This window comes from Serinus canaria, chromosome 18 (assembly GCF_022539315.1).
Source record: "Serinus canaria isolate serCan28SL12 chromosome 18, serCan2020, whole genome shotgun sequence".
In the NCBI taxonomy this organism is placed as follows: domain Eukaryota; kingdom Metazoa; phylum Chordata; class Aves; order Passeriformes; family Fringillidae; genus Serinus; species Serinus canaria.
In genome coordinates, this window is record NC_066331.1 from 6,794,874 (window position 1) to 6,809,355 (window position 14,482).

The following is a 14,482-nucleotide window of genomic DNA, read 5'->3' on the forward strand; positions in this document are numbered from 1 at the left end:
CAGCCACACAGGGGGCTGGGCAGCGTCCCTTCCCTGGGAACCCACAGCTATGCAAAGGAAGGAGCAGTTTTTCTTCTTTTGTGAGAAAGCACAATTTTTAAGGTCACGATTGTAAGAATTGGCAAAACATCTCATGGAGATTCTGTGTTTGCTTTGGGGCATGTGATCTGAAGCTCCTGTTTGGCTTCAATTTGCAGCCTCTTGCCGTGTCCTGGGATGAAACTTGGTGTGGAAGGGTGAGGGAAGAGTGCCTGGGATGGTCAGAGGGCTCCTGTGTATGGTGGCAGCAGCATCTGCTTGCTGAGCACATCCTGTTCAGTGAGGGATACACTGTGAATCTTGTCCCTCTTGGTCCTTGCAGCTGAATGAGGTTTTCAAGCACATTCCTGGCTGCCACAAGGTCCAGCAGACCAAGTTCAGGTGAGTTAGTGGGGGAGAGACTCCTGCAGGACAGGGTTCCTCCAGGAGATCTCAGCTGAATTTGGCTCTGGAGCAGCAGGAACAAGTCCTGGTCGCATGGTGCTCAATGGGAGAATTCACACTGGCTTCAAAAGTTTCAGCCTGGTGCAAACTTAGGAGTGCCTGGTGCAGGCTGGGAGGAATTTGGGGATGCCAGTGCTGAGCAGGGAGTGGTATCTCCTCCCCCACAGCCTGATCCAGTTGTGGTCTCCCCTGTGGGCATGTTCCTTGCTGCATTGGGAAACCCAGGGCAGGAGAGAGCAGCTGGGCAGGAGGGAACATGTGCTGCGGCTCTGTGGGATGGGTTGGCACCCGCAGGGCAGTGCTGCAGCTCAGACCTGCACAGGGCTGTGAGTCACACAGCACTTCATCTCTCCAAAGGTGTTAGTCACTCTGATTTGGATTTGGTTTTTTTTATTCCCCCAGGTTACAGCCTAATTCTGGGAAAAGGTAAGAGGAATATGCAGCTCACTGGTGCAGCTTCTCCCTCTTTGCACAGACACGTTTGGGGTGACTGAGTGCCCCACACGCTCACTGGTCCCCCAGCTGCTGTGTGAGATGAGCTTGCCTGGTCTCAGCTCTCACCTGCCCTTCCTTCTTCCCTCCCAGGCAGGATCACACCATTGTGGACACAGTGCTCACTGCCCCTTACTCAGCCAAGCCAGACATCATCAAAGCTGTGGAAAAACACATTTCCCACGAGGCCTTCAATGACCTGAAGGTTGCACCGGGTTATTACACGGTGACCTCAGACCAAGGTAGGGAGCAGAGCCCAGCTGGCTCCTGGCTGGGTACGGGGGTTATTTCCCACCTCCCACCCTTGTCTTTTCCCCCAGATGCTCAGGGAATGGTGGAGTTCCAAGAGGCTGTGGAGCTGGTGGACGTCCGTGTCCCACTCTTCATCAGGGACGATGATGATGATGAGAAGCAGCTGCAGGTGGAGGCCATCGAGGTCCCCAACGGCATCGCAAAGATTGGGCGCAGGATTGTCAACATCACCATCATCAAAGAGCAAGGTTAGTGTGTGAGGTGTCCTGTGTCCAGACTGATGTGGTCTGTAAAGCAGTCTGCAATTACCTGAGCACCTCCAGGTCTCACAGCAGAGACTTGCTTGGTGACTCCTTCCTGAAATTACCTGGGTCTAAACTGGAGCATCCCTTAATGCATCCAAAGAAGGGTGATCTTCCCTGCTGAGAGAAGCATTTGGCCATCACAAGTTTAGATGCCAATTCCATGACAGGTTAAGGGCTGATCACATTCCTCTGCTGCTCCAGTTCACTGAGTGCTGGTGTGAAGCAGAACCTCTTTGATGTTGTTGTGCTAACATCCCCTGCACTTTCCCTCTGCTTCCCACCTGGCTGTTAAGAGCAGGGAGCACAAATGGGAAGTGGGAAAGTCTCCAATGATACTTCATGCACAGTTGACACCTATGGGTGACTGGAACTCTGTTCAGGGAGGACACCTGCTTGGGATGTGATTCTTTGTGTGTTTGCTCTACACATTCCTTCTCTCCTGCCCTTTCCAGCCAGCAGCCTCATCACCTTCCTGCAACCAGCCTATTCCCACAGCCGCTTTGACAAGCTGGCCAAGATCCCTGTCCTCAGGGAGATCATAGACAACGGGAAATCCCAGGTCACCTACAGGACCCGGGATCTCACTGCCAAGAATGGCAGGGTAAGCGTGGAGCTCCTGGCCTTGGCAGGCAGGAGGGAGGGGGAATGGAAGGCTGGGAAAAGGCCAACCCTGGGGGTGCAGAAGAGGAGTTATCAGCCTGTGGCTGTGACAGAGGGGACCCAAGGCTTGAGGTCAGCACAAGGGTAAACTTTCTTCTCCATCCCTTGCTCCCTCGGGGAGGGAGGACCTGAGAGGATGTCTGTGCCTGAGGCAGAGGGTACCAGCTGCCCCTGGAGATGTGGGCACTGGGAGGCAAATGAGGATTGACTGGGAGTGAGGGGAAGCTCTTTGGGAATCTCCTCATGGCTACTGCAGGCTGTAGTCATAGAACAGTTTGGGTTGGAAGGAACCTTACAGACCATCTCATTCCACCCCCTGCCATGGGCAGGGGCACCTTCCACAAGACCAGGTTGCTCAGAGCCCCATCCAGCCTCACCCTGAACACACCTGTTCCTTCTCCTCCAGGACTACATCTTCACGGAGGGTGAGCTGGTCTTCCAGCCTGGTGAGACCCGAAAGGAGGTGCAGGTACCCTTGCTGGAGCTGACAGAGATAGACACCCTCCTCAACCACTGCCAGCTCAAGCAATTTGCTATCGACCTCCTCCACCCCAAGTACGGCGCCAAGATTGGTCGCTACCCCCAGACCACGGTGACCATTGCTGACCCAGGTAGGGGCTGCGGGGGCTGTGGGACCTCCTCCCCAGACCAGCCCACCCCGATGCGGTGCACAGAGTTCCATCCTCGCCCAAAAAGCCGCAGCGAGGCTCCTCCAGCTCCAGCTGGTAGATTTGGGTCCCCCTCTAGAGGCACAAGTGGGAATAGTCAGTGGGGGAGAGAAGATGGATCGTCTCCCTCGGTAAAGGAAATAGAATGGATTCTTAATTCCTTTTCCTTGGGAAATTGAATGAAAAGCCATAAAGATAAGGGAGAGGTAGGATTTGCCATGAATGATGCATGGTGGTTCCTGTGGCTGGACAAGCAAAACTGTCATTGTGGGTCAATAACATAAATAATGTATTTATCACAGCATGGTAGGGCAGTGCTGAGAGAGGCACGGTTCATTCTTTTTCATCCAGGGGGAGAACTGGCACTGAAGTAAACTTTTTTGTCTACAGAGCTGGTGGATGGTGTCCCCCCGATGACTGGCCTGGCCCAGGTCCCCCAGTCCCCCAAAGGCCGCCTGAGTGCACCGCTTAATCCCGATGCCCGTGCCCTCAGCTCCAGGGAAATCAGCTTCAACTGGTTTCCTCCACCAGGAAAACCCCTGGGGTACAAGGTAAGGGGTGAGTGGATCCCAGGAAGAGTGTGGGTCCCCTCCTGCAGGTGTTTCACACAGACATTTGTACCAAAGGGGTCCAAGTACACACCCAAAAGAGGGAGGAAGTTCACCCCTTCTGGTCCCCTCCATCCTTGAGGGATCATTGCTGGTTCATGAGCGATATGCAAGAAGGATTACTGGTGGGTTCATCTCCACTTCCATCACTTAATCATGAAATGCCCAGACTGTCCTGGCCTCCCATTTCAGAGGAATGGCACACCACCATTCCCAGAGCTGATTTAGTAAGAGACAAGTAATTTCTCACCCATCATGTGAGGTTCTGAAGGAATCATGGCTTGCACTTGCTCTGCCAGGTGAAATACTGGATGCAGGGAGACCCTGAGTCAGAAGCCCATCTCATTGACGTCAAAACCCCATCAGCAGAGCTGACCAACCTTTACCCCTTCTCCGACTATGAGATGCAAGTCTGTGCCTATAACGCCGTGGGAGAAGGGACTTACTCGGACGTCGTCCGCTGCCGCACGCTGGAGGAGGGTGAGTGACCCCACACCTTCCTGCCCTCCTCGTGGGAGCAGCTTTGTCCCTCTTGTCCCTCTGCACCCAGCACCGGGGGCAGGACTCCAGCCCTGAGCTTCTGGTGCTCTCAGGCTCGAGCACTGAGTGTTTCCCACCGCAGCCCAGCTGTGATCTGGGGAGCTCTGGGTTCCTGACTCACAGTGATGGGCACCCTTTGCTTTTGCCTTCCCAGTGCCCAGCGAGCCCGGGCGCTTAGCTTTCAACATCGTGTCTTCCACCGTGACCCAGCTGAGCTGGGGTGAGCCTGCAGAGACCAACGGGGTGATCACAGCCTACGAAGTCAGCTATGGCCTTGTCAACGAGGACAACGGTAAGAGCTCGTTTTTGGATGGGACAGTCCAGCTAGGCTGAGGGGCTGGAGGACACTTCCTGCAGGCTGGGCTGGTCCCAAACAGCAGCTGCAGAGACAGAACAGCTCCAGGAATGTTTCTTTTGAGAACTGGGGTTTGGATGGGTCACTTGATGGAAAGAGCACAGAGAAACCACCAGTCAGGATTTAACTCTGCAAATGCCAAAAATTTCTGTTCCCATTCACTTCCATAGTGTTTTATGTTGTTTTTCATCCCATAAACTTAGTTCATAGGTCTAGATAAAGGGGTGGGGTGCCAGGAAGGAGTTATTCGTGACACACCAGCAACAGAAGACTTCTCGTGTAGGTTGACTTCAGCACTGGGTTTGGGAATTACCCTGAGGTGATGCTGCTTGTTGTGAGCAGCCCAAAGAGCTGCTGCACTTTTTCCCAGAGCCAGGCTGTATTCTGACACCAAAATGTGGGGTGTTGTGGGGTCCTCTGCACCTGGTGGGTGACAGGCATGCTCGTGCCTTGCAGTGCCCATTGGGCCCCTGAAGAAGGTGCTGGTTGAAGAGCCCAGGAAGCGCGTGGTGCTGATCGAGAACCTGCGCGAGTCGCAGCCCTACCGCTATGTGGTGAGGGCCAGGAACGGCGCGGGCTGGGGGCTCGAGAGAGAAGCCACCATCAACCTCGCCACGCAGCCCAAGCGCCCCATGTCCAGTGAGTGCCAGCCTGGGCAGGGGGCAGAGGGACAGGAGCAGTGCTGGGGAGGGCTCCCCATCACCCAATGCTTCCCCACCTCCTGTTTGCTCTGCTGCTCCAGCCATCCTGGGAATGCTGAGAGCCAGCCTGAGCATTGTGCGGGTTTTTGCTGCTTGTGTTGTTTTTTGCTGCTTGTCTAATGGCACTTTCCACCTCTCCTGCAGTCCCCATCATCCCTGACGTGCCCATCATTGATGCAGAGGGAGGTGAGGACTATGACAGCTACCTGATGTACAGCGCAGACGTGCTCCGCTCTCCAGCCGGCAGCAAGAGGCCCAGTGTCTCTGATGATTCAGGTTTGTGTCTCTGAAATTGAAAAGGTCAATTCTAACATTCGTTTTCCTTAAAAGCAGTTTTTGGCAATGAGCTTCACTACTTCTTTCCATCTCTCAGAAGATCCAAGTTGTGGAGATTGTGGAAATCAGCCTTTGCAAAGCTCAGTAGCTGCATCCATGGGAACACTTGGCTGGTCACAGTGTAAATAAGGCCAGTGCCTCCTTGTTGTAGCCATGGGGCAAAGAGAAATCTCAGTGTGGGGTGGGAGAGGAGGTTTATATGGCCCTCCCTGATCATCTTCCCTTTGTGTTGCCATTTGGCTGGACCATGAGACATCAGCACACAAGCACCAGCAAGGGCACAACCTCTGAGTCCCTTGGATGTTAAGGGCCTAGGCCAAGCCAAAAGGAGGGAACGCAGCAGTGCTGGGAGGGCACTGGCCTCTCTTGCTCCATCCCTTCACTTTCTGAATGAGGCTGACTCCCTGGTCTTGTGCTGGGACATGAGACATAAGTGAAATGATGAGGTGTGTCTGTAGGATCTTCTCTGGAGGGTTCTCCAGGGCCTGGGACCCAAGAGTGAGTCCCTGGTCTTTTCAGACCCAAGAGGAGGAACACGAGGAGTCTGACCACCCTGAGTGCACATCAAGGAGTGATGAAACCTCTCCTGAGCAGAGGACGATTGTTGCAGACTCTTTATGCAGGGACAGGCGTGTGGTGGGACTTTGCCTCTCACCTTTTGTCATGAGGGACACAGGGCTGGAAAACAGTCCGGGGGTTGAGGAGCCCCCTGCATGTCACGCTTCCACCACTCTCCACCTACCAGATGGCTGCACCACCTGAACTCCTCAGCTCACACCTGGAACATGGGCTGTGAACAGGCATCATCCCCGCTGGTGCTTGTCCCTTCCTCTCCCCAGCAAGCAACACGGAGGTGGTGGGTGGCCCACCCTGACCCCTGCAGATCGTTCCAACACCAGTGCTTGCGTTGTCCCAAAAGGCTCCAGGTGGAAATTTGTGCCGTTGCTGGGAGAAGACCTGGACCTTCGCCGCATCACCTGGAGGCTCCCACCAGAAACCATTCCCCGCCTCTCTGGCAGCAGCCGCCTCTCCTCGGACACCGAGGGGCTCCTCCACGAGGAGGACAGCGCTGTGGCTCCTGGCACTGTGAGGAGGAGCGGGACGCCCCGGCCCCAAGCAGGTGAAGGACGGCTCTGTTACAGCACTGAGTGTCCTGTCTCGTCCTGCTTTGAGCTGAGGGGCCCGAGGAGGGGCTCTGTGCCCCCTGCCTCCCCTTGTGTGCCCACCCTCGTGTTGGTGTGATCTGCTTCAAACCTTGTCCTGGTGTGTTTGCTCACACACGTGTCAAGGTAACCCCCATCTCGGCACGGACTTGGGAGCCTGCTAGCAAGTTGCTTCTACCAAAGGCTGGACCTTCAAGGCAGGAGCAAACTCAGATGATACCTGCTAAGTGCAGCCTCCAAAGGCAGCTCTTCACAGTAATTAAATGCCCTGAACTTCTGGGGCAGGTCTGCTGGACTGTTAAACAGAAATCGCTCTCTCGTAGGTGGCTGATCTCTCCTGGCCTGCTGGGAGGGGATTTGTTTGTCAAGGACCAGAACAACAGAGCAGAGTTTGCTTTTCAGATCCAGCTGAGATGGAATCCAGAATGAGATCTGGAGAAACCTCCTCCATAAAGGGCCACTTTCCTTCTTCCACCTTCTTTTAAAATCCAAAATTATAAACCACTGCTTGTGTCTAAGGGGAGATGTGAGAGAATGTGGTGAGAACCACAAGGCAGTGCCCCAGCAAGGCCGAGGTCTGGAGTTACCTTGGGCACCATGGGTATGTCTCGTGCAGGGAGAAGTCTTTGTTTATCTCTTTGTTTCTGCATCTTGTGTTGGGTGTTGTGGCTTGTTCTAGATGTAGCAGTCCAGAATGACCTTCCAGGCCAGGTGGGCACCATGATGCCTCCTGCTTTCTCCCCATGGAAAGTGGAGCAGCACTGTTGTCCACACCCACGTTCCTCACAGTGTGCCTTCTTCCACAGAGCACTTGATGAATGGCCGGGTAGACTTCTCCTTCCCCGGCAGTGGCAGTGGCACCCTGACCAGGACAGCCAACACCAGTTACCACCAGCTGAGTTCCCACATGCACCAGGAGCACAGGGTGATGGGCAGCTCCTCGCTGACAAGAGACTACTCCACAATGCTGATGGGGCACGGTGAGTAGCACAGGGATGGGACCTGCCCTTCCCTTCCATCCCCTTGACTGTCTTTGGACCTGCACCCTAAAGTCCTTGTGGGGTGAGGACCGTGCTCACAGCTAAGGTGTCCTTGAACCACAGGTCTAGAAGGCCATGTCCCCACCACTGGAGTCTTGGTGCTTTGCTGAGACCTCTCTGCTTCCAGACCTGTTTGGAAAGGGAAGGTGCTCAGGGAAGGGAGCTCCATCCTTATCTTCACACTCCAGGGAGAGCACATGTCTCTTCTCCTCACTCTGTCCAGCAGTGTGGTTGCCTTTCAGCTCCACATGTGTCAATCAGCTGGCGCTGACAGAAGGTGGCTTAAAGATTCTTCAAACCTGAGCCTTAAAAAGTCACCTGTGCAGGAGCCTGGGCTGAACCTGCTCTGAAATCTCCAATGGTGTTTTTCTCTTTCTTCTTGCACCACTTCTGTAGATTACCTGGGGACACTCCTCCCTGCCATCCATGAAGATGCTGGGAGGACACTCCTCCGGCCCCAGGACATGGGTTTCAGGAGCAGGGTAAAGGTGAAGGGTTACTACCCCAGCATTGGCTGTCGGGACTCTATAATCATGACTGATGGGTCCACAGGGATGTGCAAGTTCGTAGGTACAGCTTGTCCAGTGCTTCCTCCCACCCACACATCCCATAACAGCCCAGCCACCGTCCATCCATGAGCTGCTGCCCTCCACTGCTCATCCCAAACCTCCTCTCCATGGCTTGCTGTGTGCTGTGCTGATCTTCCTTTTGACCCAGCCTGCACCTCCATCACATCACCTTTCCATTTGCAGGTGAATTGCAGGTTTTAGCCCACCTGGACTGATTAACATTCACCACCACTGCTGCAACCGTGCTCTGATCACCCCATTGTCCCCATTGTTTTCATTCCTCACGAGCTTCTTGTTCTCAGTCTTACTCCACAGGCCTTTGGAGAGCTCTTGGGGAGAGCATGTGTTCCTTATGAGATGTCCCTCTGCAAGCTCCTTGTCAGCAAGGGGCTTCAGTCCCTGAGTGTCACCTGGGAGGATGCTGCGCTCTCCGTGAGCCCAGTGGGATGAGCTGAGGAGCACTCAGATGTGGTCCCAGGCCATATGAAAAGGGTCTGGAGGGCTGATTTAGCTGTAGATTAGGGCCAGTCTTAATTGACCTACACCTGATTAAGTCTATGAAGCTTCCGGAAGACTGGATAGGGTGCTTGGGGTGAGGAAGGTCACAGCCAGCACCAGGCCCCTTCTCTGGGCTCTCTGCCACAGGGGCATGTTGCTTACATTAATTTGTACCCACTCAAGCTTGGCACCCTGAGGACGTGGGACGTCCCTGTGGCTGTGCAGAGCCAGCCAATCCCCCTCATGACAGGTCAGCTTGCAGAGATGTCATCTCACCACGTCCTCCCCAAACCATCAGGACCATCCCATGTCTGCCTGTGCCACCCCCTCCTCTCCCCCAGCCCCCTTAGCCCCCATCCCCAAAATCTCCAGCCTGATGTTCCCTTTCTGCCTCAGACTCCAGGAAGCCCCTGGGCATCCCTGACACCCCCACCCGCCTGGTGTTCTCTGCCCTGGGCCCCACGTCCCTGAAGGTGAGCTGGCAGGAGCCGCGCTGCGAGAAGGAGGTGCAGGGCTACAGCGTGCAGTACCAGCTCCTCAACGGAGGTCAGTGAGAGCCACTGGGACTGGCTGGGAGTGCTGAAGAGTCTGGCTCTGGATGGCTCTGCTCTGAGCCAGGGGGATTGGACCAGATGATCTCCAGAGGTGCCTTCCAGCCTCAACCATTCTGGGATTCAGGATCCTAAATCTGCTTCTTATGTAGCCTTTTTTTTTTTTTTTTTTTTTTTTTTTTTTTTTTTTGGTGAGGAAACATTGCTGCTACCTCTCAGCTTTCATTCCCTGTTTCTCCTAGAGGGAGAGCAAGTCCTGGAGTTGCTTGTAGAATCATCTCTCCTCCAAAAAAAAAAAAACCCTTTTAACTGATTCTCTCCATCAGCCCAAACATCTTGCATGATTTTTTTTTTCCACACATGGGACCTGGAAGAATGATTGAAATGAAAATGTCTTATTTTTACATGAAATAAAAAAAAAAAAAAAAAAAAAAAATTTTACAGAGCAGTATTAGTGAAAATGTAATTCTTTTGTCTAAAACTCCTAGAGTTTTCAAGAAGCTGTTTTTTGTCCCAAGCCTTTTTTGGAAAGACATCTCATCCTGCACTACCCATTGTTGGTGGCAAGGTGTGATGCAGGTGGTTGGGGAGGAACCCTGGATGGCTTTCACAGGCAGTTTGTTTGAGAGTTTAGGTGAAAGTTGCAGCTCTGTCTTTGTGCCTGCAACGTGGTGTTGACATCCTCTTCCCTGTGTGTCCCAGGAGAGGTGCGCAGGATCACCATCCCCAGCCCCAGCCAGAACTCGGTGGTGGTGGAGGACCTGCTGCCCAACCACTCCTACATTTTCAAGGTGAAGGCGCAGAGCGAGGAGGGCTGGGGCCCTGAGAGGGAGGGAGTCATCACCATCGAGTCCCAGGTGGACCCGCAGAGCCCGCTCAGTCCCGTGCCAGGTGAGCTGCTGGGGACAGGAGGGTGGCAGCGAGGGCTGTGCTGCTGTCTGCATGCTGGCCTGGATGTTTTCTCTCCTCTTGACACAACCTCACCTTTCCTCTCCGTCTGGAACAGGACCTTCTTCCCCACACATTCACTTGACACTCGTTGTCCAGGAAGCTGAGCCCTTCCAGCTCATTCCATAAATGGTCTGTGCAGATCCCTCCCAGGCTTCCTTTGCTGTGATTCTGACATGTCCCTTGTGCCCTTGCAGGTACCCCCTTCACCCTGAGCACCCCCTGTGCCCCTGGACCCCTGGTTTTCACTGCCCTCAGCCCAGATTCTCTGCACCTCAGCTGGGAGAGGCCCCGCGAGCCCAATGGGCCCATCCTGGGCTACAGGATCACCTGTGAGATGCTGCATGGAGGAGGTACAGTGTCAGGCTGAGGCTGCACAGCTCCCTTGTGTAGACCAGGTACCTCCAGCTAAGGCAGCAATCTGCTTCATTTTGGCCAGGACCAGTGAAAGAGTTGTTTGCAGACAGAGTGGCGGCGCGAGGCTGATTCCAGGCCTGGGAGCTGCTGGCTCCTGATACTTTGTGCCATTCTGTGGTCTGGGCTAACAAATGTGGTGGGAAGAGGAAGGACCTCAGCCAAAACCCCATGGAGGTCATTTGAGGCTCCCCACTGAAGTGAAATGGCGTTATTTTAACCCTTAGCAGAAGTGGGTGCAGTCCTACAGCCCGGGGGTTGTAAAGCTCAGGGACAGCCGAGGCAGCAGAGTTGAGGGGTTGTGTGTTTGCAGGGACCATCACTCTGGTCTGTCTTCACCACTCTGTGTCTCTGGATTAGGAGAGCCCAGGACAATCTATGTCGAGGGAGACAACCTGGAAACCACCCTGACTGTGCCGCACCTGAGCGAGAATGTCCCATACAAGTTCAAAGTGCAAGCCAACACCACCCAAGGCTTCGGGCCAGAGAGGGAAGGCCTCATCACCATTGAATCTCAGGACAGAGGTACAGTACCCTTGTCTTTGTGGAGTGCAAAGAGAAACCTCTCAGAGTAGGGAGCACAACTCCTGCAGTTACTTTCCAGCTCTGCTAGTGATTCCATGCTCCATGAAAAACATGGAGACAGTTTTCCATGAGGGCAGTGCTGTGCCTGGTGAGCACTGTTCCAGTCCTGGTGCTTTAAATGAGGGAACACCTGCCACTTTAAACACTGAGGTGAAACTTCCCTTGAGGTGAAACTTCTGCCTGTTTGTACAAATACCTGGAGGCAGCTTCTTACTGCCCAGTCTGAGACCTTCCCAGTCCTTCCAGTTCCTCTTGAACCTGGCTCTGATATCAGCAAGGGAAGATTCCTGAGCTTGCTGGTGCTCACTGTGCAGGGTTGAGGAGTTGGAAGCTCTTTGTTATTTCTTGACTGTTATTTCTTTTCCTTCTCCCCAGGTGCTTTCTCCCAGTTTGGAGGACAGCAGTACATCAGAGAAGTTTACAAATTCCCTACTGCATACACCACCAAAACCAGCACCAGCCATTCCTCTCTGGATCCCCACTTCACAGGTACGAGCTCATTGTTGCATTGCAACCCTCAGAAAACAAAGGGTAATTCTGCTTGTCCAAAAGTATGAGGCGGCTTTTACCTCGAGTGCCAAAGGCAGGGGAGGAGGGTCCATCAGGTGGGATTAAAGAGGGTCATCTCTTTTCCTCTACTGTATCCCTGCTCTGCCCCAGGGAGAGCTGCAGCCATTTCCACACGTGTTGCCCAGTCCTGGAAGGAATGCTGTATTTGAAAGTCCTCCAGGACTATCACTAGGGTCCAAATCATAGCTCTTCCTGCAAGTTCAGTCTCTTCAGAGCAGACAGAAACAGAGCAGTGGGACAAACATCTTAATTCACATCAATGTAGTTGTCCCATTTTATCCCACTTGAGCTCGTGGGTTCATGCTGCAACACGGAGAGTTTGGGAGCTGTCAGGAGATCCATCCCCTTGCATGCATAGCAAAGCACTGGGTCACTTGGTGTGGAGAGGTCCCTAAATGCCACTTTCTGTGATGGATAACTCCTGCCTGGAGTCATGGGGCAGAGCAGACCCTGTTCCCTGTGACCCTACACTTGGTGCCTTCCCCTTGCAGATGGGATGCTGGTGACCACCCAGCATGTGGAGAGCTCCAGCAGCACCCTGACCCAGGAGTTTGTGAGCCACACGGTGATGGCCAGCGGGACCCTCAGCCAGCAGGTGGAGAGGCAGTTCTACGAGGCCTGAGCCAGGGCAAGCTGAGCACCAGCAGGACTTTTGGGATCAGTGCCAGGATTCTATGGAACACCCCAAAGGTGCTTCACCCAGGTGGTGCCTGGGCAGCTCTCCTGAGGGCACAGACCTCTGAGGCACTCCAGGCTCTGCACTTCTGCTTTGAAGCCCAGCACACCCAGAGCTCTGGCACAGCTGGGTGTGTAAGCTCATCCTCCAGGGCAGAAATTGGGGTGTCTCCATGGCTTCAGCCTCCCCAGGTAAATGGAATTGAATGATTTTATTGTCGGGTCCACGGTTTTGAGAGGATGTCAGATGTCAAAACCATGATTTATAGAGGGTCACCATTTCCATTTTTGCTCCAAGCTCTCTGGCAGCTTGTCTATTCACTGGAGTTGTTTTGTTCAGTATGGGGGTTTTTAGGAGAGCTGCAAGGTAGGGTTTGGGAGTAACCTGTGCTTTCTTATTGCACCTATTTGTGTCTGTCCTTTTGCTGCTGACATTTGGTACCACCATAGCAAAGACTAACCTTTCCTTTGTGTTGCATTACTTGATGGCCTCAGATGCTTTTTTTGTTTTTTGCATACAACATTGTACAGTTTTCATAGTATATATATAAATATATATAAATGTATTTTATTATTTTATAAAAAAATGGAGGTGGATGAGATCTGTGCTGAATGTGGAGGCTACACTGGGATTGTGGCTGCTTGGAAACATGAATAAGAGGAAGAAATGAGTTAAGGGCTTGATCCAAAGGCCACTTGAACCCTGTGATGAGGCTGGCCTTGGACTTTGTATCCTTCAGCAGCAGAAGCTCCAGTAGAAGGCTGCAAGGGGGCAGATCCACTCACTGCAGAACATCTCCCAGCTGGAGCACTTGGACACAGAAGGGCTGGGAGCTTCCTGGAGGTGAGGGATGGGAACTGTCCTGGGATTCCTCACACAGCTGATGTGGACAGAGTGAGATTTCAGGGCAGAGGATGTTGGGTACCTTTTAAAAGATACCAGGTCCCTTTATGGATGTTTGCCCAGCAGCAACATCCATAAAGGGACCTGTGCTCCATCAGTAAACACGAAAGAAGAGCAGGCAGGCACTCCTGCCATCCTGAAAAAGTCTGAGACTCCTTCCTTCAGGGCCAGCTTCAGCTCCCCTCACACAGGGCAGGGCTGGGCTGAGCTGAGCCCCTGCTGGGTTTGATGTCCCAGTGCTGGGCAGGATCTGTGGAGGCTCCCTGCCCTCTGCCAGGGAAAACAAGCAGTGCAAGCTTTCCCTGGTGTGTTCCAGCTGCATGGGAGCAGCCAAGGAGCCTGCCTGGAGCAGCAGCTGCCATTGCTCTGGGGTAGAGCTTCCCACCAAAGCAGCAGCTGCCTGTGCCCCTGGCAGCATCACCAGCCTGCTTTGATCTCACACTGAACCTTGAGGGTTTTTTTTGTGGTTTTATTTCATTTTTTATTTCCTTTTTTCTTTTGGACTCTGAAAAAGAGCTCACCACCAACAGTTCCTTCGCCTCTTCAGGCTTTTTATTTCACTGGGGGAAGGGCTGTACATCTTTCAGCCAAAGCTGGGTGTGGGTGAATCAAGTCCACAGGAATCTCCATGACTGCAAATGGAGCTGGGTCAGTTCTGAACTGAGCTCAAGGGATCCTTCACCAGCCCTGAGGTTTTACTGTGCCTTCAAGAAGCACTTATTTCTCCTGAGCAAGTGCCAATGGCATGAGGCTGCCTCCCTCCCTGGTCCCCTCTTGCCTGAGGTTGGGATTTTCTCTCCTCCTGCTCAAGGACTTTGTGACCCTTTCCCTGAGCTTTGTGGTCCAGGGTCAGACACAGGATTGCCTAAAAAAGGGAGTTTCCCAAGCATTTTAACCAAAGATGATCCTATTCTCTAAGGGCAGAACATTGCCTATCATCTGCTCTCCAGGGAATCAGGCCTTCCCCATGCACATGCACTAACCCAGGCTTGTCTCTTTTAATTTCATCTGGTTGTTGGAATGGGTGCTGTTTCAGCCTTTCCAAGCTGGATCCAGAGCAGGTCTTTGATCAGATGGCTTTCTCTTGCACTCAATAAATATTTTCTCTGTATTCTGCACCTTTATTGTTGTTTTTTAAATTTTTTTTAAAGTAAAATAAAAAATC

General features: G+C 53.1%; 1 protein-coding gene across 6 annotated transcripts in view; it reads left to right on the forward strand.

Moving 5' to 3' along the window:
- ITGB4 (integrin subunit beta 4) overlaps nt 1-14,435 on the forward strand; it is a 29,667-nt gene extending 15,232 nt beyond the window's left edge. For 4 of the 6 annotated variants that reach the window (XM_050981235.1, XM_018919071.3, XM_050981236.1 and 1 more), the window contains 20 exons: nt 362-420; nt 886-909; nt 1,069-1,217; nt 1,296-1,475; nt 1,985-2,133; nt 2,599-2,803; nt 3,251-3,411; nt 3,768-3,948; nt 4,163-4,300; nt 4,820-5,002; nt 5,209-5,340; nt 6,320-6,520; nt 7,370-7,543; nt 8,000-8,173; nt 9,067-9,216; nt 9,924-10,112; nt 10,367-10,522; nt 10,944-11,108; nt 11,544-11,657; nt 12,230-14,435. In XM_050981235.1, coding sequence (XP_050837192.1) covers nt 362-420; nt 886-909; nt 1,069-1,217; nt 1,296-1,475; nt 1,985-2,133; nt 2,599-2,803; nt 3,251-3,411; nt 3,768-3,948; nt 4,163-4,300; nt 4,820-5,002; nt 5,209-5,340; nt 6,320-6,520; nt 7,370-7,543; nt 8,000-8,173; nt 9,067-9,216; nt 9,924-10,112; nt 10,367-10,522; nt 10,944-11,108; nt 11,544-11,657; nt 12,230-12,360 — 3,015 coding nt within the window. In that variant the 3' untranslated portion in view covers nt 12,361-14,435. The remainder of the gene's footprint in view (nt 1-361; nt 421-885; nt 910-1,068; nt 1,218-1,295; nt 1,476-1,984; nt 2,134-2,598; nt 2,804-3,250; nt 3,412-3,767; nt 3,949-4,162; nt 4,301-4,819; nt 5,003-5,208; nt 5,341-6,319; nt 6,521-7,369; nt 7,544-7,999; nt 8,174-9,066; nt 9,217-9,923; nt 10,113-10,366; nt 10,523-10,943; nt 11,109-11,543; nt 11,658-12,229) is intronic. The other 2 variants (XM_018919073.3, XM_050981237.1) reach the window with 2 other exon arrangements.
- The last annotated feature ends 47 nt before the right edge of the window (nt 14,436-14,482 follow it).